The sequence below is a fragment of the Haemaphysalis longicornis genome, unplaced genomic scaffold, assembly GCF_048455015.1.
Source record: "Haemaphysalis longicornis isolate Haplotype H1 unplaced genomic scaffold, Haemaphysalis longicornis Haplotype H1 scaffold_81, whole genome shotgun sequence".
NCBI classification, from domain to species: Eukaryota; Metazoa; Arthropoda; class Arachnida; order Ixodida; family Ixodidae; genus Haemaphysalis; species Haemaphysalis longicornis.
The window spans coordinates 823,010-839,195 of NW_027526449.1; the positions used below are offsets into that span (position 1 = coordinate 823,010).

At 44.5% G+C, this 16,186-nt stretch overlaps 1 protein-coding gene across 2 annotated transcripts in view; it reads left to right on the top strand.

The window, feature by feature from the left end:
- Nucleotides 1-16,186, top strand: part of LOC144150932 (uncharacterized) — a 124,645-nt gene that overhangs the window by 31,701 nt on the left and 76,758 nt on the right. For both annotated transcript variants that reach the window (XM_077682224.1, XM_077682225.1), the window contains exons 3-4: nt 1,350-1,598; nt 5,855-5,977. In XM_077682224.1, coding sequence (XP_077538350.1) covers nt 1,350-1,598; nt 5,855-5,977 — 372 coding nt within the window. The remainder of the gene's footprint in view (nt 1-1,349; nt 1,599-5,854; nt 5,978-16,186) is intronic.

Genomic DNA, 16,186 nt, shown 5'->3' on the forward strand with positions numbered 1-16,186 from the left:
GACTGGGAATATTTAATATGGCAAGGTGGAATAGTAGAAGAGACAGCATCGCCACTTGTGGGGACCCTTTAGATGGAATTTCAGCCGTGTCAGAGGTAATGCCCCCTATTTGGATAAACAACGCTGCGGAGCGCATATTTTAACGATAGATTATGTCTGCATTCAAATCTGCCCTGCTTAAATTTATTTATGCGTAAAATCTCAACTGATACTTCTTGTGAGCCCTGTTATTATATCTTTTTTATCAGTGCAACGTTAGAGATCTAGTGCTATGTGTGCTTCTTTGAATTGAAATGTACTGCAAAAGGGAAAACGCCGTGTGGTAACTCCTAGTTGTTTCTTCTGTTTTTCCGAAATGTATCTTTTACCTAGTTGTGTCTGATCGCTGTGTGCGGTCTTTTTTACACGTATTGACGCACACCTTGTATAAGCAGTATCACCCCCTATGTAATGCCTCTCGGGGCCTTCACGGTACTAAAAAAAAGTAATTAATAAATATAATCGGAGTGTCAAACTGCTGCAAACCACTCAGATAAACGTCTCGGCGATTTAACAAAATACATTTGGCTCCAACCCATGCTGTGAAGGCGGTTGGACTGCGAAACTGTAAACGACACCCACAAGGATTGCCCATGCGACGTCACTTGAGTTCACAAACGTGGTTGTACAAAAAGTGAAACCAGTGACTTTGGCAGCTGTTTCCCCGGTTTCGCGGGGAAAGGGTCCGCATAACCTAGTGACCGAATGCAGCAGTGAAGGTAGAAAAAAAAACGGCGAGGAGCATCTGGCGCAGGATAGGAAGGAGGAGAGCGTAAGCTCGTCTATGGCGCTCTTACTGTCCCCCCCCCCCCTCCTCACACTTGCTTCATGCCTCGCAGCCAAAAGGCGCCCTCCCCACCGTCCTTCTCCCCATACATCGAAACCACGTGAACACCGTTGTCGTACATTATGCGGTTGGAACTTCACACGAGGGCTTTGAATGAACGCAGGTGGTAGACCCGCCGCTGTGCTCGTAGAGTACACCGTGTGTCTCCCCATTTCCTCGTGTGGGCGTCTTTTAGTCGGTAAGACGAGGGGATTTCCGTCCATTTCGGTATAATAGTCCAGTTCAAATTACTGGTGGTGCCAGCAAATTCTTTCTATTTAGCCTGGGAGTTTTGTACTGACGCGGAAACCAAAATTTCTTTGGCTGGTAAAGGTATACTTCTTCGCCCTAAAATGTAGTCAGCGCAAACAGGCGTATTTTCTTGGTGCAATATAAGCTGCGAAGTACCTTTGAGTCGCATGATGCAGAACCCTTGCATAAGTTTGCGCAAAAGAATAGCAGTTGCTTTAATTTCCAACCGCAGGTCCCAGCACCCTGCAGCGTGAGCAGGACAGCAGCGAGGAAAAAGGTAAACAAGTCCCCAAACCGGGTACGAGGGCTCCTAGCGAAAGCACAACAACAAAACCTGTGAATCCTGCTAGCACTGGTACCAGCGAAGGCGCAGGAGTAACGCCTGCGGCGAAACCGCAGAGTGGTATCAACGAAGGTGCACCAGAACCGGCTACGCAGACCGTTCCCGGAGCATCAGGTTCAGCAGGAGATGCTCGCAATGGTGCGTAATTCAAAGCGCGATGGTCACACAATGCCGTATATTGTCATTTCACGATGTAACAAAGGAGACGCTATGCTGACGTAAATGCAGTATCATCAACGTCACCTCTACGTTTTATTGTTACCGAAAGGAGGGAATTTGCACAATGCTAAAAGTCAATTTTTTCTCCATCTCAGGTTGACATGACGTCAGCATACTAAGGAGAAAGACGCTTAAGCGCCTTTTAGGTTCAAGTGTTCACTGTTTGGAATTTGGTGGAATTACATTTCTGAGGAACTCGTCCTTGCATCGCCTTCGTTTTATTTATTTTTTTTCTCCGCTGAAGAGCTAGAACCTTGTGGGTTATTAATTTGTTGTATAAAATAACGCCAGTTTTTCACAAGCATGCATATTCTTCGGCTTACTCATGGAGTCATATTTATTTATAATACCTCAAGGTCCCCCGTCGAGGGGTGTTACCTGAGGGGGTAGACAGTTCGCTATAGCAGATAATTTGTTATATGGCTTCTTTGAAATGGGTGATTCAGGAATGGTGCATGATGTCAGCAAGAACATCGTCGATTCTGTTGATTTTCTACCAAAAATGAAGAATAATGGGCAGTAGTTTGCGCACGGGACCAATAAACAGCATTAGAGTGGCTGATACAGCATGAAAGACGATGACCTGGAACAATAAAAGGGTTTAGGTGCAATGGATTATAAAATTTATAAAACAACACGGTCTTAACATTTTGCGGCCAGGCTCTAAGTTACAATGCTAGACTGAGATTATAGTTCGGTGACGCTCGTATGATACGAGTAGTCTGAATAAATGAATCTGGCTGCGATATTTTGGATGGGTACAAGTGTTTTAATAAGAGTGATTTGATGAGTATCGCCGATGGCACGTGCGTATTCTAGCTTCGGATTAACTAGTGTTAGGTTAAAATTTTAACAGGAGGTGGGACCAGACGTAAATTTTTTCGGAGATAGCCGACAACGCGGTTGACGTCATTAGTGATGTTCATTATGTGGGATGACTAGGTCAGATCCGAAGTTAGAGTGATGCCAGGTATTTACATGAATTAACTGCTGTAATTACAGACTCAAACTGGCAATATTTAGCGATTGATGACTACTGTCGGTGGGGAAAAGAAATGACACAATTGTTTTATGTTGTGGGACATCAGCCACTTTTCACATCATTATTGAATCAAAGAAAGATCAGACTGTCGGATGACAGTGTCGTTTGCATTGTGAACCGCACGATATATGACACAGTCGTCTGCGAATAGACGAATGTCAGAAGCGAAGTGATTGGGGAGGTCAATAATATAGATTAGGAATAGTAGACGACCAAGAACAGTGCCTTGAATTACGCCGCATGTTGCAGGGGATAGCGAGGAGCGATGGTTATTAGCCAAAATGAACTGCTTACGGTTAGTCAACAAGTTAAAACAAGATTTTTAAGCCTAAGACGAGGAAACTTCAGAAATAGTCTATTACAAGGAATTTGTCAAAGGCTTTTTTTAGAAATCAATGAAAATTGCGACTGCAAGTGTGCATTAGTTACAAAAGCAGGCCCGTTTTTGCTGCCATTGAATAAATTTAGGCGGTGCGTCTGACAACACAACAACCTGATCGCCACTTTAGAGGAAAAGACCATTGATAAACTACGATCGTCACGCTTGCCCAATCATTACGCTCATGGTACCAAGAATAGACCCATTAAGGTGACAGGCGAGACCGAATTCGACATTGCTGTACGCTAAAAAACGGGCCTTTGAACGTTAACTAAACCCTATACTGCCTTGAATGACGTTCTTTATATACGTTGGACCAGCAAAGGGCTAGTTATTCCGTATACCTAATCTGTTATTTGAATTATCAATGGCAAATAATACAAAATATTCGAAATATACCATTGGCTTCAACTGAACTGCATAGCGCCATGTGCATCTCGTAATTATTTCTAAGTTAGCGTAAAAGTATACGTCCCAATAGCACCCAGGGTTCAGGGGAGGAGCTGAAAAAATATTGTTTAATACGCTTTCTATTTACGCGAACTGGCCAGTTAGCACCGATTTGATAACTTCACTTTGCTTCTTGAATAAATGGGCCTGGATTTTATACCTTGCAATACGAAGCTAAGGCAGTGTTACAACAGTTCTGAGTTTTGGAATGCTGCGCTCCCGACAAGATGTGGGTTGCCGTAAACAAAATAAAAATTTATATACCTTCGGTCCAATGCAGTGATTTATAGTTTTAGGTTTGGGAATTCTAACTTAACGTAGAGGTCGTTCCCGTGAAAGATGCCTTCTAGAATACTTTTGCATAGGCAATGCTAGAAAGTGATTGAAATTACATTTACAGCCGCCATTATGAAAAACTAGCCGAATCCGTAGAATTATCCGACACTAAAACGATATTTTTTGGTAGTGCTGTTGCAAAAGCGCAAGTGTGGCATAAAAAGTTCGCGTAAAATCTTTGTGGTTGTGCACGCCAGTAACTCTTACCGCAGGCTTAGAACTGCAAAGTATGCTACCTTGAGACACAAGAGTTTGTTTAAATGTAGAGGACAGTGAAGGTCGTACGCCTTCCCACTCAAAGAGATGTTAGGAGCTTCAAGTCCAATAAAATGTACCAAAGACAATTTCTGTTACACTTATGTGAAAAAAATGCAATCAACCACATGAACACGGTGGTGCCTAAAATATTAGTAAATGGATAGGCTTTCTCCTTCTCCTTCAGCAAGGAAGGAAAGACTTTATTTAAAAAAAAAGCTGGCCGTTGTTAGGTGGTGACAACCGGTGATTTCTTCGGTACAGAGGCGTTCCGCGCATCTTCAGCATAACAATGTTACAGTTTCGAATTTAAAAGTAAGAAGAGTTTGAATACTGTTTGGCCAAAATTATACGAGTCCTAATTTAGTAAAGCCTACTCCCTGATCCTGTATACTGGGTTGAAGAAGACCCACAGTTCGAACTATGAACCAAATATTTCATAAAACTAGATTGTTGAATGGAGACTATGCGTTGTAAACGCATTGATGTAAAACATATTAAACCTTAGTGTAGCTAAAGCCTGAACACTATTGCGATGTCAGGCGAAAAGTAAAAAAAATGAGCTCCAATTCACGCTGTGAAGGTGGTTGGAAAGAAAAGCTGTGAACGACAGCCACAACAACTTCCCATGCGACGTCACTTGAATTCACACTCGTGGCTCTACAAAGAGTGAAACCAAAGATTCTGCCAGCCGTTACGTGCGGCGGCGGCAACAAACCGGGAGGACCATCTTTCGAAGGGCGAGACAGCGGAACCTAACCATCGTGATGTGCTACCTCGGAGATCTCCCACCGCGCGACGCAAGCGCAGACACCGAAACAATTCGGCATGTGAGCTGAGTTATTCCTATTTATACCCATTTAAACTAGTTAGTTTAGTAAGTTTGAGAATTGCTAGAAAGCTGAGGGAGCTTTTATATTCGCTATGTATCAGAACCAGTTGCTGTTTTCGCCTTTTGTAATACCTGTTAAAATACAACCGAATTGTTATTCACCAAGTTAGAAAACCTCGTCCATTCTTGCAAAGCAGTGCGCTAAAGGTAGCGCTTCTCTAGCGGCCAGATGTCTGTATGTGGTTTGTACAATTTGTTTTCCCGCCCTGCAATCCAATCCTTAACGTATCTTCGCCGTACGACCACTTAATTGCGGCGGCTGCTGATCACCCAGGAAGGGCTGTTGAACAAATTACTTAGGCCATGCGAAGGAGGCGCGCAATATTCGCGAAGCAGCACCAAAACAGGCCCGGAACAACCGTCGCTATAGCAGGCGACAACGCCGTACCGCCGACGCGCACGCAGGAGAGGAGGCACCTCCGCGCGGGGAACTTTAGGTAAATTCCGCCGCGTTGGCTGGTAGACGTAGGAAGCTTTGCTTTAAAACCTAAGGGGATTAATATTGTTGTTTCTTAATAAAAGGCAAGCCTATAGGTGCCTCATGTGCTAACTAGTGGCCAATTCCCGGGCACACTCTTTGCCGTCTCCGAACACACTGTTTCTTAAAAGACAACGTGCAGAGTCCATGCCTGTTCTGGGCTTCCCATCAATGTATTTGCACAGAATACTTCCATCCCGTAGCTTGATCCTCCGAAGGCTTGCTCACTGCGTGTAAGGTAGTTGCGTGGGAAATGCTTTGAATGACTGAGGCCCTAAAATGGTAAGTGCATTTACTAATGATGATGTTTCGCTGCTTCTGCCCTTATTTTCATGTCGTGAAGATTTGGCAAGAAACATGGGTGCAGCAGCGGGAGCCGTTCTTGCCAGCAGTATATTCTCTGTCATAAGTGATGCTATTAAAAGAAGCCGAGAGAAGAAACTGAAAAAAGCGCAAGAGCAGCAACGTAAGTGATCATATTCTAAGACAGTTTGGACAAGTCGGGTCCAAACTGTCGGGTCCAAACCCTAACGCAATCGCATGCCCGCAATATGAATACAATTTGAAGTGCGGTATCTTTTTTTATCTTCCCACTGAATATTGGTGTGTGCTATTATTGAGAATTCAAAAAAAGCTGAAGGAATACCCCAAAGTGTCCCTAATAGTGCTTCTGAGGAGCAACAAATTTTTACACGTAGAGCGGAGAGTTGGGCGAATTGGTCACTGGCTAATGAACTCATACTTCTAGCGAACTTTAACACAGCACGAAGAAAGGAAAGACGACACACACGCTAGAATTCAACTTAGAATATGCAAAGGGAATAGGAAAACACGAATATATGTACGTGATTCGAAAATCAAACCAACAAAGAAGCAAGCGCATGATTCCGCGGAAATGAAACGGCGTAATGTTCGCACTCGCTCTTATCACTTTTACATTGAAGCACAAACAACGCCTGGTCACATTAAAGGACATGATATTTACCGACACGTGTTAGAGTCTTGTTTTAAAGTTCGATAGAAGTATGAGTTCATTCATTTTTACATGCCCGCAGGAAATGTGTGTAGGTTTCTACTTTCGTACCTATTTTAGGGGCATTCACAGAAATGGCGGCGGCGTATACTAGAACGGGGCTTTCCCTTTAAAGGGCATACACCTCCTTTAACCTCCCATGTTTATAAATTGTTTTCTCAAAATAAATGAAAATGTCTGTGTAGCTATCCCTTTTCCTCAAGCAAAGGCAAGTAATCCTAATTCATTTATTATGAGTTTGTTCTCTAGGAGCCATGGTGATTTTTATCTCTAAATATATCGCTATAAAAACAATTGTCTTTCAAAAATTCTTAATAGCTGTAAAAAAACAGTGTAAATTAAAGAGTTTGAAGATCAGTTATACATCATCTATGCGGAAAAACTCTGACCCTATCAAAACAATCCTGCATATTTATTAACCGAAGCATTTGTTGACCAGCATTTGTAAAATGCGAAGATTTCGTGCAAGCTATTTCTAAAATGATAATAGTTTGATACCAACCCAAAGAAATTCACTGCCGCTACAATTTCTAACCCAACTCAGCCAAGGGCTGTGAAACCATTAATGCTACTTTTGTTTTGGCGACATTCGCGGCCTGAAATAAAATGACTGCTAAAAAGTCCAAAAGAAATTAGAAAAGAAGCCCATACTACATTTCCGTCGCCCACCCGCAGAATGTTATTCATGGCTTGCGGACAACGAAACTATTCTTGCGAGATATCATGTCTAGGAAACTTGGGGTCTTTATACCACCCTTCCGTATTATGTCTTTAGTAAAAGGTCGGACGACACAACACATTATTCCTTCTTCAGCCTTTAAATTAAAACATGAGCAAATAAGCAAGGCGCCGACAATATTCATGAGACGTCTAATGGGCTTCGAGAACCATCTTTGTCAGTCGTTAAAGTACTGATCACGCTTGCATGATAAAAGCCTTAGTGTGCTCTACAGACTAGGAATAATATCAGTTAAATTGTCATACACACGCGCATACGTAAGCGCGCACACAAACAACCGAAATAAGAGTATGCGCACAGACGGAATCATGGTGCTGGGGCAAAGGTCATCGTGCAGGAACAAAAAATAGAATCAAGTGGACGCGGCTGAGCCTGCGTTTCACAGCGATATAGTATAAAGAAATGCTTTAGTAGCAAGGTACAATTACAGGGACAATAAGGCCGGGTTCTTACGACGGATCACCGCGGTCCCGGGGAACTCCGAATAGAAACAAGGCATTAAAAACCCCGATTATATGACACTCGGGTGCACGCGGTTCGCTTCATACGACGGACCCAGGCACGGATAAACTGGCACTTCTCCCATATTTTGCACCGATTCACCGCCTCGTCCTGACCTTTTTTATTCATAACCATCGTATGACGATGCTTGATGTGCAAAGGTCAACAGGGGGACCAGTGCACTTACTGAACAGACGCAAGCAGGCAGGCGGGTAGTCCTGAGCGGGAGTTAACCTGCGACGGCCCCACGCAGCAGCAGTACGCCAAGACGCCAACCACGAGAAGTCGAAGTTCAGGTTGCAGGTGGACCGTGAATTTGAAGTCCCTATCGAGCTGCCGACGAACGCGAAAACACATACGACGCAACCCCATGGCGATGACCGAACAGCCGCTTTCCTCGCCCGCTCGATCAAAGTTGCTTCCTTTCACGACGCTCTTTGTCACTGTATCTCGCTCTCTGCTTATCAGTGCATTTTAAAGCCCCATTGTCACTCCGCTCTTTTCTTTGCTAGATTGCTCGATTCACGCGCTTCCGCCGCAAGGGTGGAGCAAAATACAGAAGGCGACGGGTGCAGACACGTACCGGATGGCACCAGCATTTTGGGTGCCAACGGGTACTTGTCAGGCTGCTGGCCGCCGCAGGAAGTCATTGCAGCAGACCGCGTTATACGTTGCGCCGCAACCCGGGTAACTCGCGAAGGTTGAATTATCTTATCTATTTCGCATTTCCGGGTCTTGTGGGAAACGAAAACAGCTATGTGTTGAGCACTACAACCCAATAGCGACGGCAGGGGACCGTTCAAAGGGTGTCTCCATCATCGACAAAACCGTTTTTTACTGCAAAGCATTTGTTCCACTGGTAAAGGGAAATGGCGAGCGCGTGGATGCTGTGCTCCGCAAATCGCCGGTGCCGAGAAGTGGCGAGAAGAGACAAGCGGCACAAGCCCACTGACCGCACGAGGCGGGAGAAGCCGCTCTGTCGTTTGCTACAGCGCTCCGCTGTGCTGCTGAGCTTGCGACAGGTAAGGGATTTCGCACTCGAACGATGCGAGCGTCCGGCGCGACAAGTGCTCCGCAAAGTGCCTGCGCTGAAGTGAAGTGCGCCTGCTCTGAGAAACCGGTCCCGCTGCAATTATCGCGCCAACCATACTACGCAAGAAAGCGCGAAAGTTCCCCTCGCCCTCTTTAGCCGCGCAACCTGCCGACAGCGGCAAGTGCAGCGCCCCTGCTCGGCCGCGCGCCTGCTCCTGCCACGGTCGCCGTGGCCCGCAAAATTTTGACAAAGACTGTAAATCTCTAACCCCACAGTTTTCATTCCACTGTTATCGATTTACTCGGCGCCGCTCTGGAATTCCTCTTCACCACCGCTGATACCTTATTCACAACTACTTTCTCCCTCGCCTCCACCAACGCCCCTTTGGCAAGTTGCGCAGTCGGCAGCTAACGGCGGTAGTGCGGTTATTAGATGGTTGGGAAAAATAAACAGAAGCACGGAGGCGAGCAAAAAAAATTGGCCGCGTATCTGCTACTTTCGTTGCAAATGTCGACAAAAGACGATAGTCCTTCTAGACTTTTGCCAAGTATATACCTCCCTTTGCTTTCCCGCTCACCTCTCATGCTTTAAATCTTCCGTCCCATTCCTTTCAAGGTAAAGACGCCAAAGGTTTGCTTAAATCATTTTACATTTACCGCGTTTCACTTCTCCAGGCCGGGTGTCTCGATGCCAACGCGGCCGTACGGCGAAGACGCGCGTGAATCGAGGCGCCTTACTTCAACGTTTATAGAACCGCGTTTCCCTACTCCACGTGCGTTGCAAACAGAACGTGGAGCCTATCTAGTGGAACCTTTGGTAACTGTTGCCGGTTGATTCCTGCAAATGCCGCAAGAAGCTACAGTGGCGCGGGCGACAGCAGGCGACGGCGGAGTGAATGTTTTGTCTGCAGTTTATGAAGTATTAAATTTCGCAAAAATCAATCATGTATCACTTCTTATAAAGAAACACTGCAAATATCACTTCTGTAATAATTTGTGCCATTATATTTGCGTAATGTCTTGCTCTTCTTCAACAATGTTGAAAAGTATGAACTTTACACCGGACTCAGACGGCTAGATTTAGCTGTGACTACATAAGACTATTCCGCAGGCATAGTTTTACTTTGGCCGGGTGGCTGAATCGAGTCACAGGCATACAGACAGACAGACAGACAGACATACAGGTAGACCAAAATTTCTGGGTTTAAGTAGCCCAAGAAAGACAATTGTCTTTAAAATGAAGCGACAATTACTACACTCCCTAATATGAAATTTGTGCGCAGCGCGAGCTGCAGTCTTCTCCGTCACGGCGCATTTCGTCTGCGTCTTAGGAAGAGTTTGCGTGATCAGCCAACGTACGCCGGCGTGAGGTACTCTGCTGCTTCCTCGCAGTACGCCGCCGCCGCCGGCCAGCACATTCCAAACCGTGTTCAAACCTCCCACGCAAACGTCACGTGGTTTAAATTAGCGGATAATGGAACAGCGTCTGGTGAACGCATTGAAGAAAAAAAAGCTTAGGACCCTGACGTCACTTCTTTAGCAGTCGGAACCGCCACATTGGTCGGCCGCTGTTTTTTGCTTGTATTACGCACTCAAGCGCTACCTCCTCCGTTGTCGCTCGCTCCACAGCCGTCTGCTTCGGGTACGTGACAGTTCATCGAAACCATTCCATTGAACGCCGTTTCATCGAAGTGAGGTCGCCCGTTTTATCTAACCCTGTTTTTAAGCTGCGGTCGGTATTCGTATTGCTGCCAGAAAAGTTCCATTTTTTTTTTCGTCATCAAGAGTTGCACGAAGCATGAAGTGTTTCATAGTTTATTGTCGCATTAGAAAACCACGCATTATTCAAACCCTAGTCTGCCACTGCCACTTCCCGTAGGGATTCTTGGCGACATGCAGTGCATTGAGCTCGCTCCGGGTGATGCTACCTTTGTGTTGTGGTTACTAATTTTTGTTTTGATGTTCGTTCTTTCTAATAGGGTTTGACGTTGGACTAGTTGAACGAGCATAATTATGAGAAAGTACAGCGTCATGTAGGTGTGGGCAAGTGATACACGAACATGAAATTTGAACCAAAATATGCAAATCAGGCGATGTCTTTGCCCGCAAGTGAAATTTTCTCGTCGCAATAATCCAGTAACAAAGACGGAAAATGTGTTTTTTTAAATAAAACAATAGTGATCTATTATTTTAAGCCCACTATCGAAGTTCTTCGATTTTACGTGTTCTGGTCCATATTTTTGGTTCTCATTTCAATTGTCCATGACTGTGCATTCCCTTTAAAATCCGTTGTTTCTATTTGAATTTTGTGTTTACTTCCTTTACTTTTATTGTTTTTATTTTCGGTGCAGATGTTAAAATTCTGGTTTTTTCAAAAGTCGCCTCGTCGAACTGCGGGAAGTTGTCGACTAAAACCCGGAAACAGTGTGTACAGTGCGGCTGGGTCAGTTTGTTCCGGAGGAAAAAGTGGCGCACGTGCCCTGCCAATAACCTCTCTCATCGCATCATAACATAAGATGGCTTGGCGTCCTTCCCCGCGCAGGGAGCAAGAAGGAGCTGTTTAAGTGAAGAGAAAAGTATGTGCAAACAACCTTATACCCCTGCTACACTAGCGTCCGAATGTCGTTTGAACCAAATGTCATTTGATTCAAATGCCAAGCTGTGCGGCTACACTTCGTTTTGAAATGCCATTCAGCTCAAATGACATTCGAGCCAAATAGCACCGAGAGATACATTTGGGATATCAAATGCCATTTCTAGAACTCTCGCACGCAGCGTCTTCGATCGGCAATCAAAAAATATAATAGTTCCGTGCGTAAAACAAACAAAATATTTTTCTTTGTGGACCTTTGTTCACTGTTTGTTTACTTAAAATGGGAAATCAACATATATAATTTTCATACTCTCAAAACCAGTGTGTCAGTTGCAAAAAAAAACACGCAAACAGCCACCACATTAGAGTCAAAACTGGTGTCTCTAATTTGATATCATTTTCCTGCCTTAGACTCCTCCTAAATTTAATTGTTGTGTTATTATATGAAAACCGAACGGGGCGACAACAGCGCCACTACAGCACGGCGAGCAATTGTAAAAGTTTTTAAATGTCATCGAAATTTTAGAGTAGCACGGCGGATTCTGAATGGCATTCGAAGCTCCCCATTTGAGTAAAGTGACATTTGGTTCAAATGACATTTGGACCCCAGTGTAGCCGGGCTATTAGCTCATGAAAGCGCCTCTATAATGTAGGCACTTACCTGGACGATCTGTACAGAAGCGATAAAGTGCGAGTAGCGGTTCGTTTTAAACCTCGATTCTCACGCAAAACTTTCAGCATTGTGTTGTTTGAAACGTGGTGATGTTACTGTATGCTGCGTACTTGATGGTAAGCTTATTCTTAAATGGTGACCACTCGGCCTGTGCACTGACACTATAGTGCTGCAGTTCTACTTCACTCTGCATTCGACCTTTTAAATGCGAATGCATTTCTAGCCGCAGGTTGTCTTGCGTCGTTAGCGGCGTGCGCCTAGCAACAGCTGTGGCGCGCGCCTAGCAACCGGAGCAGGTGCGGAGTAGCGGAGGGCAAGGGGAGAGGTGGAGCGCGCTCGGCGTGTGAGGGCGCTCGCATCGCGGAGCTCGGCAACGCCACCTAGAGGAAATTGGCGTTGAGCTCGGGCGGAGTAGCGGAGAGTGAGTGGAGAGGAGGAGCGCGCTCGGCGTGTGAGGGCGCTCGCATCGCGGAGCTCGGGGCGGAGAGAGAGCTCGCGCGCGGGCTGGCGCGGGTTTCTCTCTCCTCTCCACGTACCCCTCTCCGCTCGCTGCGCATATAAATGCAGGGAGCGCGCGCCTCTCTCCGTGACTGCTTTCCAACTGGCGCCTTGATAGCGATGGAAGTCGATGAAGTCGAATCCCTCGCGGCAACGATACCGCAAAGAAGAATTCGGCGCACCCAATGCATTCGCATTTCCGCACGATCCCCTTCGGGGAGGAGGGGGGATTTTTTTTTGTCAATGCACGCACAGCCATAAAGACAAATTTTTGGCTTTATATATATATATATATATATATATATATATATATATATATATATATATATATATATATATATATATATAAAAATGAGGGGCTCGTTGAAAATAAGACAGAAATAAGAATTGGCAGTCAAGCAAACCTCGGAAAGCAAAGGGGAGGATGTAGTTAGTGAAGATAAAGAATTTGGAAAATAAAAAAGTGGAGAAAAAATGCCCGCCAGGTGGGATCCGAACCCACGACCTCCAGAATACCGGTCTGGTGCGATCTTCACTAACTACATCCTCCCCTTTGCTTTCCGAGGTTTGCTTGACTGCCAATTCTTATTTCTGTCTTATATATATATATATATATATATATATATATATATATATATATATATATATATATATATATATATATATATATATATATATATATATATATTTGTAGTTTTATAGTATAAGTAGAGTCGGATACACAGCAAGAACAACAACACAGAAGGTTTACTTACGGAGCGGCAACGGGACTTGCCTTCATCAGAGTACAGTTACATGATTTTGCTGTCACAAACATTTGGGACATATGTCTTATGTAGCTTTGCAGAAAACTGTGAGAAGGAGCGGAGATGTTTCGGAGACGCAGAGTAAGCATACAATCGGACTATGCCTATGTTACAACAACAACAACGACAACAAAGAGAAAGGAGAGAGAGAGAGAGAGAGAGAGAGAAAGAGAGAGAGAGAGCGAGAGAGAGAGAGGTGTCGTATTAAAAAGCAGCGTTCAAGGTTGCACCACGACGGGGCACCGTACACGGCGTGGGCTGCAAGCTCAGACAGTGCGGGCAACTGGACAACCGCGGTTTGAAAATGAAGGGAAGAGTATACAGTAAGGTATTCAGTGGTTGGGGAGATGGTTGGGGCGGAAGCGAAGATGGGTGTGCCCCCCGCGGATGGAGAGAATAGATACAGCGCAAAAAAGAGCATTCCACAGGAGCGAGCAACTGAGCAGGAAATAGGTAGCATCCATAGATCATAAAGGGTTAAACATTTCTAAGTGGTGGTGGGAACGCGGCCTCGTTCCCATGGACAGGTAGCATTGTTGAGCCGCATTAGGCTAATGAAGCTACTGTATTTGGAGAGTTTCTGCAAATTCCGATGGCAAACTCAAAGGTAGGATTAATGAACATTGTTACAACAACTATGAGGTTGCCAATTTTAATGCAGGGATAAGCAGGTTAGTTTTCCGTAACTTTCGTTAATACCAAGCGCCGCTGACCCAAGCTTGTAAATGAGATAAGATTTCCCAACCTCGCGTTCATGGTAGGATTTGAAAGTGGATTATAAATTGTTGCTTTAAGATTTTCAAATGCATACCCGGGACTGTTCACATGTCTTGACAGGGGCAAATAAGGTCAGCTTTTTGCATGAGAGTGGTGATTATTGAACCGTATTTGGAAGGGCGTTTCAATTTGGCCGATATAGTGTTGCCTACAAACAATGCACTCGAGAAGGTATACGACATTAGCGGAGTCACAGTTAAAGTTACTTTTTATATTTACGTAGTCGTCTGGAGCCGTGCTGGTGGCACGCTGTGTAGTGGTCATGTGTGGGCATACTTTACATCGGGGTTTATTACAGGGCATGCAGCCTGTAGTTTCCGGTCGGTTAAAACGAGAGTTAGTAAGAAAGTCGCCTAAATTCTTATTACACCGGTAGACAACGCGTGGTGGTTCGGAGAATATGCATTTTAGGCGGTCACTTTGCATTAGGATATTATGATGTGTTTTTTTTTGTATGATTGACACTGTTGGAGCGGAAAATGAGTGGGTTAAAACTAAGTTTTTTTGTGGGTTACCATTCGGGACTTTTCTCTTGGAGATTTTATTACTATCTAATTGGTTGGCTCTCACAATAAATCCGTCGATAACATGTTCCGGGTATTTCTTATTCAGGAGGACGGTCTTGAGTTCTGGACAGTTTAAGTCAAAGTCGGCTTGGTTCGTGCAAATTTCCCTAAAACGGAGGGCTTGGCTGTACTATAGGACAATTAGGATAATTTAGGAGAATGACCACTACATAGCATGCCACGAGCACGGCTTCAGATTACTACGTAAATATAAAGGGTAATTTCAACTGAGACTCTGCTAATGTCGTACACCTTCTAGAGTGCACTGTTTGTAGGCAGCAATACATCGGCCAAACCGCAACGCCCTCCCAAATACAATTCAATAATCACCACTCTCATGCAAAAAGTGGCCCTTATTTGCCCCTGTCAAGACATAGGAACGGTCCGGGTCATTTATTTGAACATCTTAAAGCAATAATTTTAGAATCCGCTTTCAAAACCCACCACAACCGCGAGGTTAGCGAATCTTATCTCATTTATAAGTTTGGTTCAGTGACGCTTTGTATTATTAAAAGTTACGGAAACTAACGTGCTTATCCTTCGAATAAAGTTGGCGACTTCATAATTTTTATCATATTCTTCATCAACCCAACCCTTGAGTTTCCCATCAGAATTCGCAGAAACTCCCCAAGTACAACAGCTTCATTAGCCTAATGCGACTCAACAGTGCGATTTATCCTCGGGAAAGAGGCCGCGTTCCCCCCACCACTTAGAAACGTTTAACCCTTTGTTATCTATGGACCCTACCTATTTTCTGTTCAGTTGCTAGCTCTCGTGCAATGCTCTTTTGTGTACTGTGTCTATTCTGTCCATCCGCGGGGGGTACACCCTAAACACATTCTTCGTTCATGCCTGTATAGATACCTCCGTACCAGTCTCCCCACCCACTGAATACTTTATTGTCTACTTTTCTCTTTCTTTTGAAGCTGCGATTTTCTAGTCTTCCGCACTTTCAGCCCATGCCAGGTACTTTGCCCCGTCATGGAGCAACCTTGACCGCTGACTTGTAAATACGACCCCTTCCTCTCTATCTCACTATCTCTTTCTCTCTTTTTCTTGTTGTTGTTGTAACATAGGCTTAGCCCGACTGCATGCATACTCTCCGTTTTCGAAACGTCTTCCGATCCTTCTCACAGTTTTCTGCAAATCTATATAAGAAATGTGTTCCAAATGTTTGTGATAAAGAATCATGTAACCGTACTCTGATGAAGGCAAGTCCCGTTGCAGCTACGCAAGTAAACGTTCTCTGTTATTGTTGCTATTTCTGCACGCTTTGGAGTTTTCTTTTTCTCTAGATTTATATATATATATATATATATAGTAAAAAATGGGTATAGCTTCTAACAAAACTGTTTATTGGTCGACGTTTCGATCGGAGACTTGAGAAAGATCGGCATCCGACCGAAACGTCGACCAATAAACAGTTTTGTTAGAAGCTATACCCATTTTTTACTATT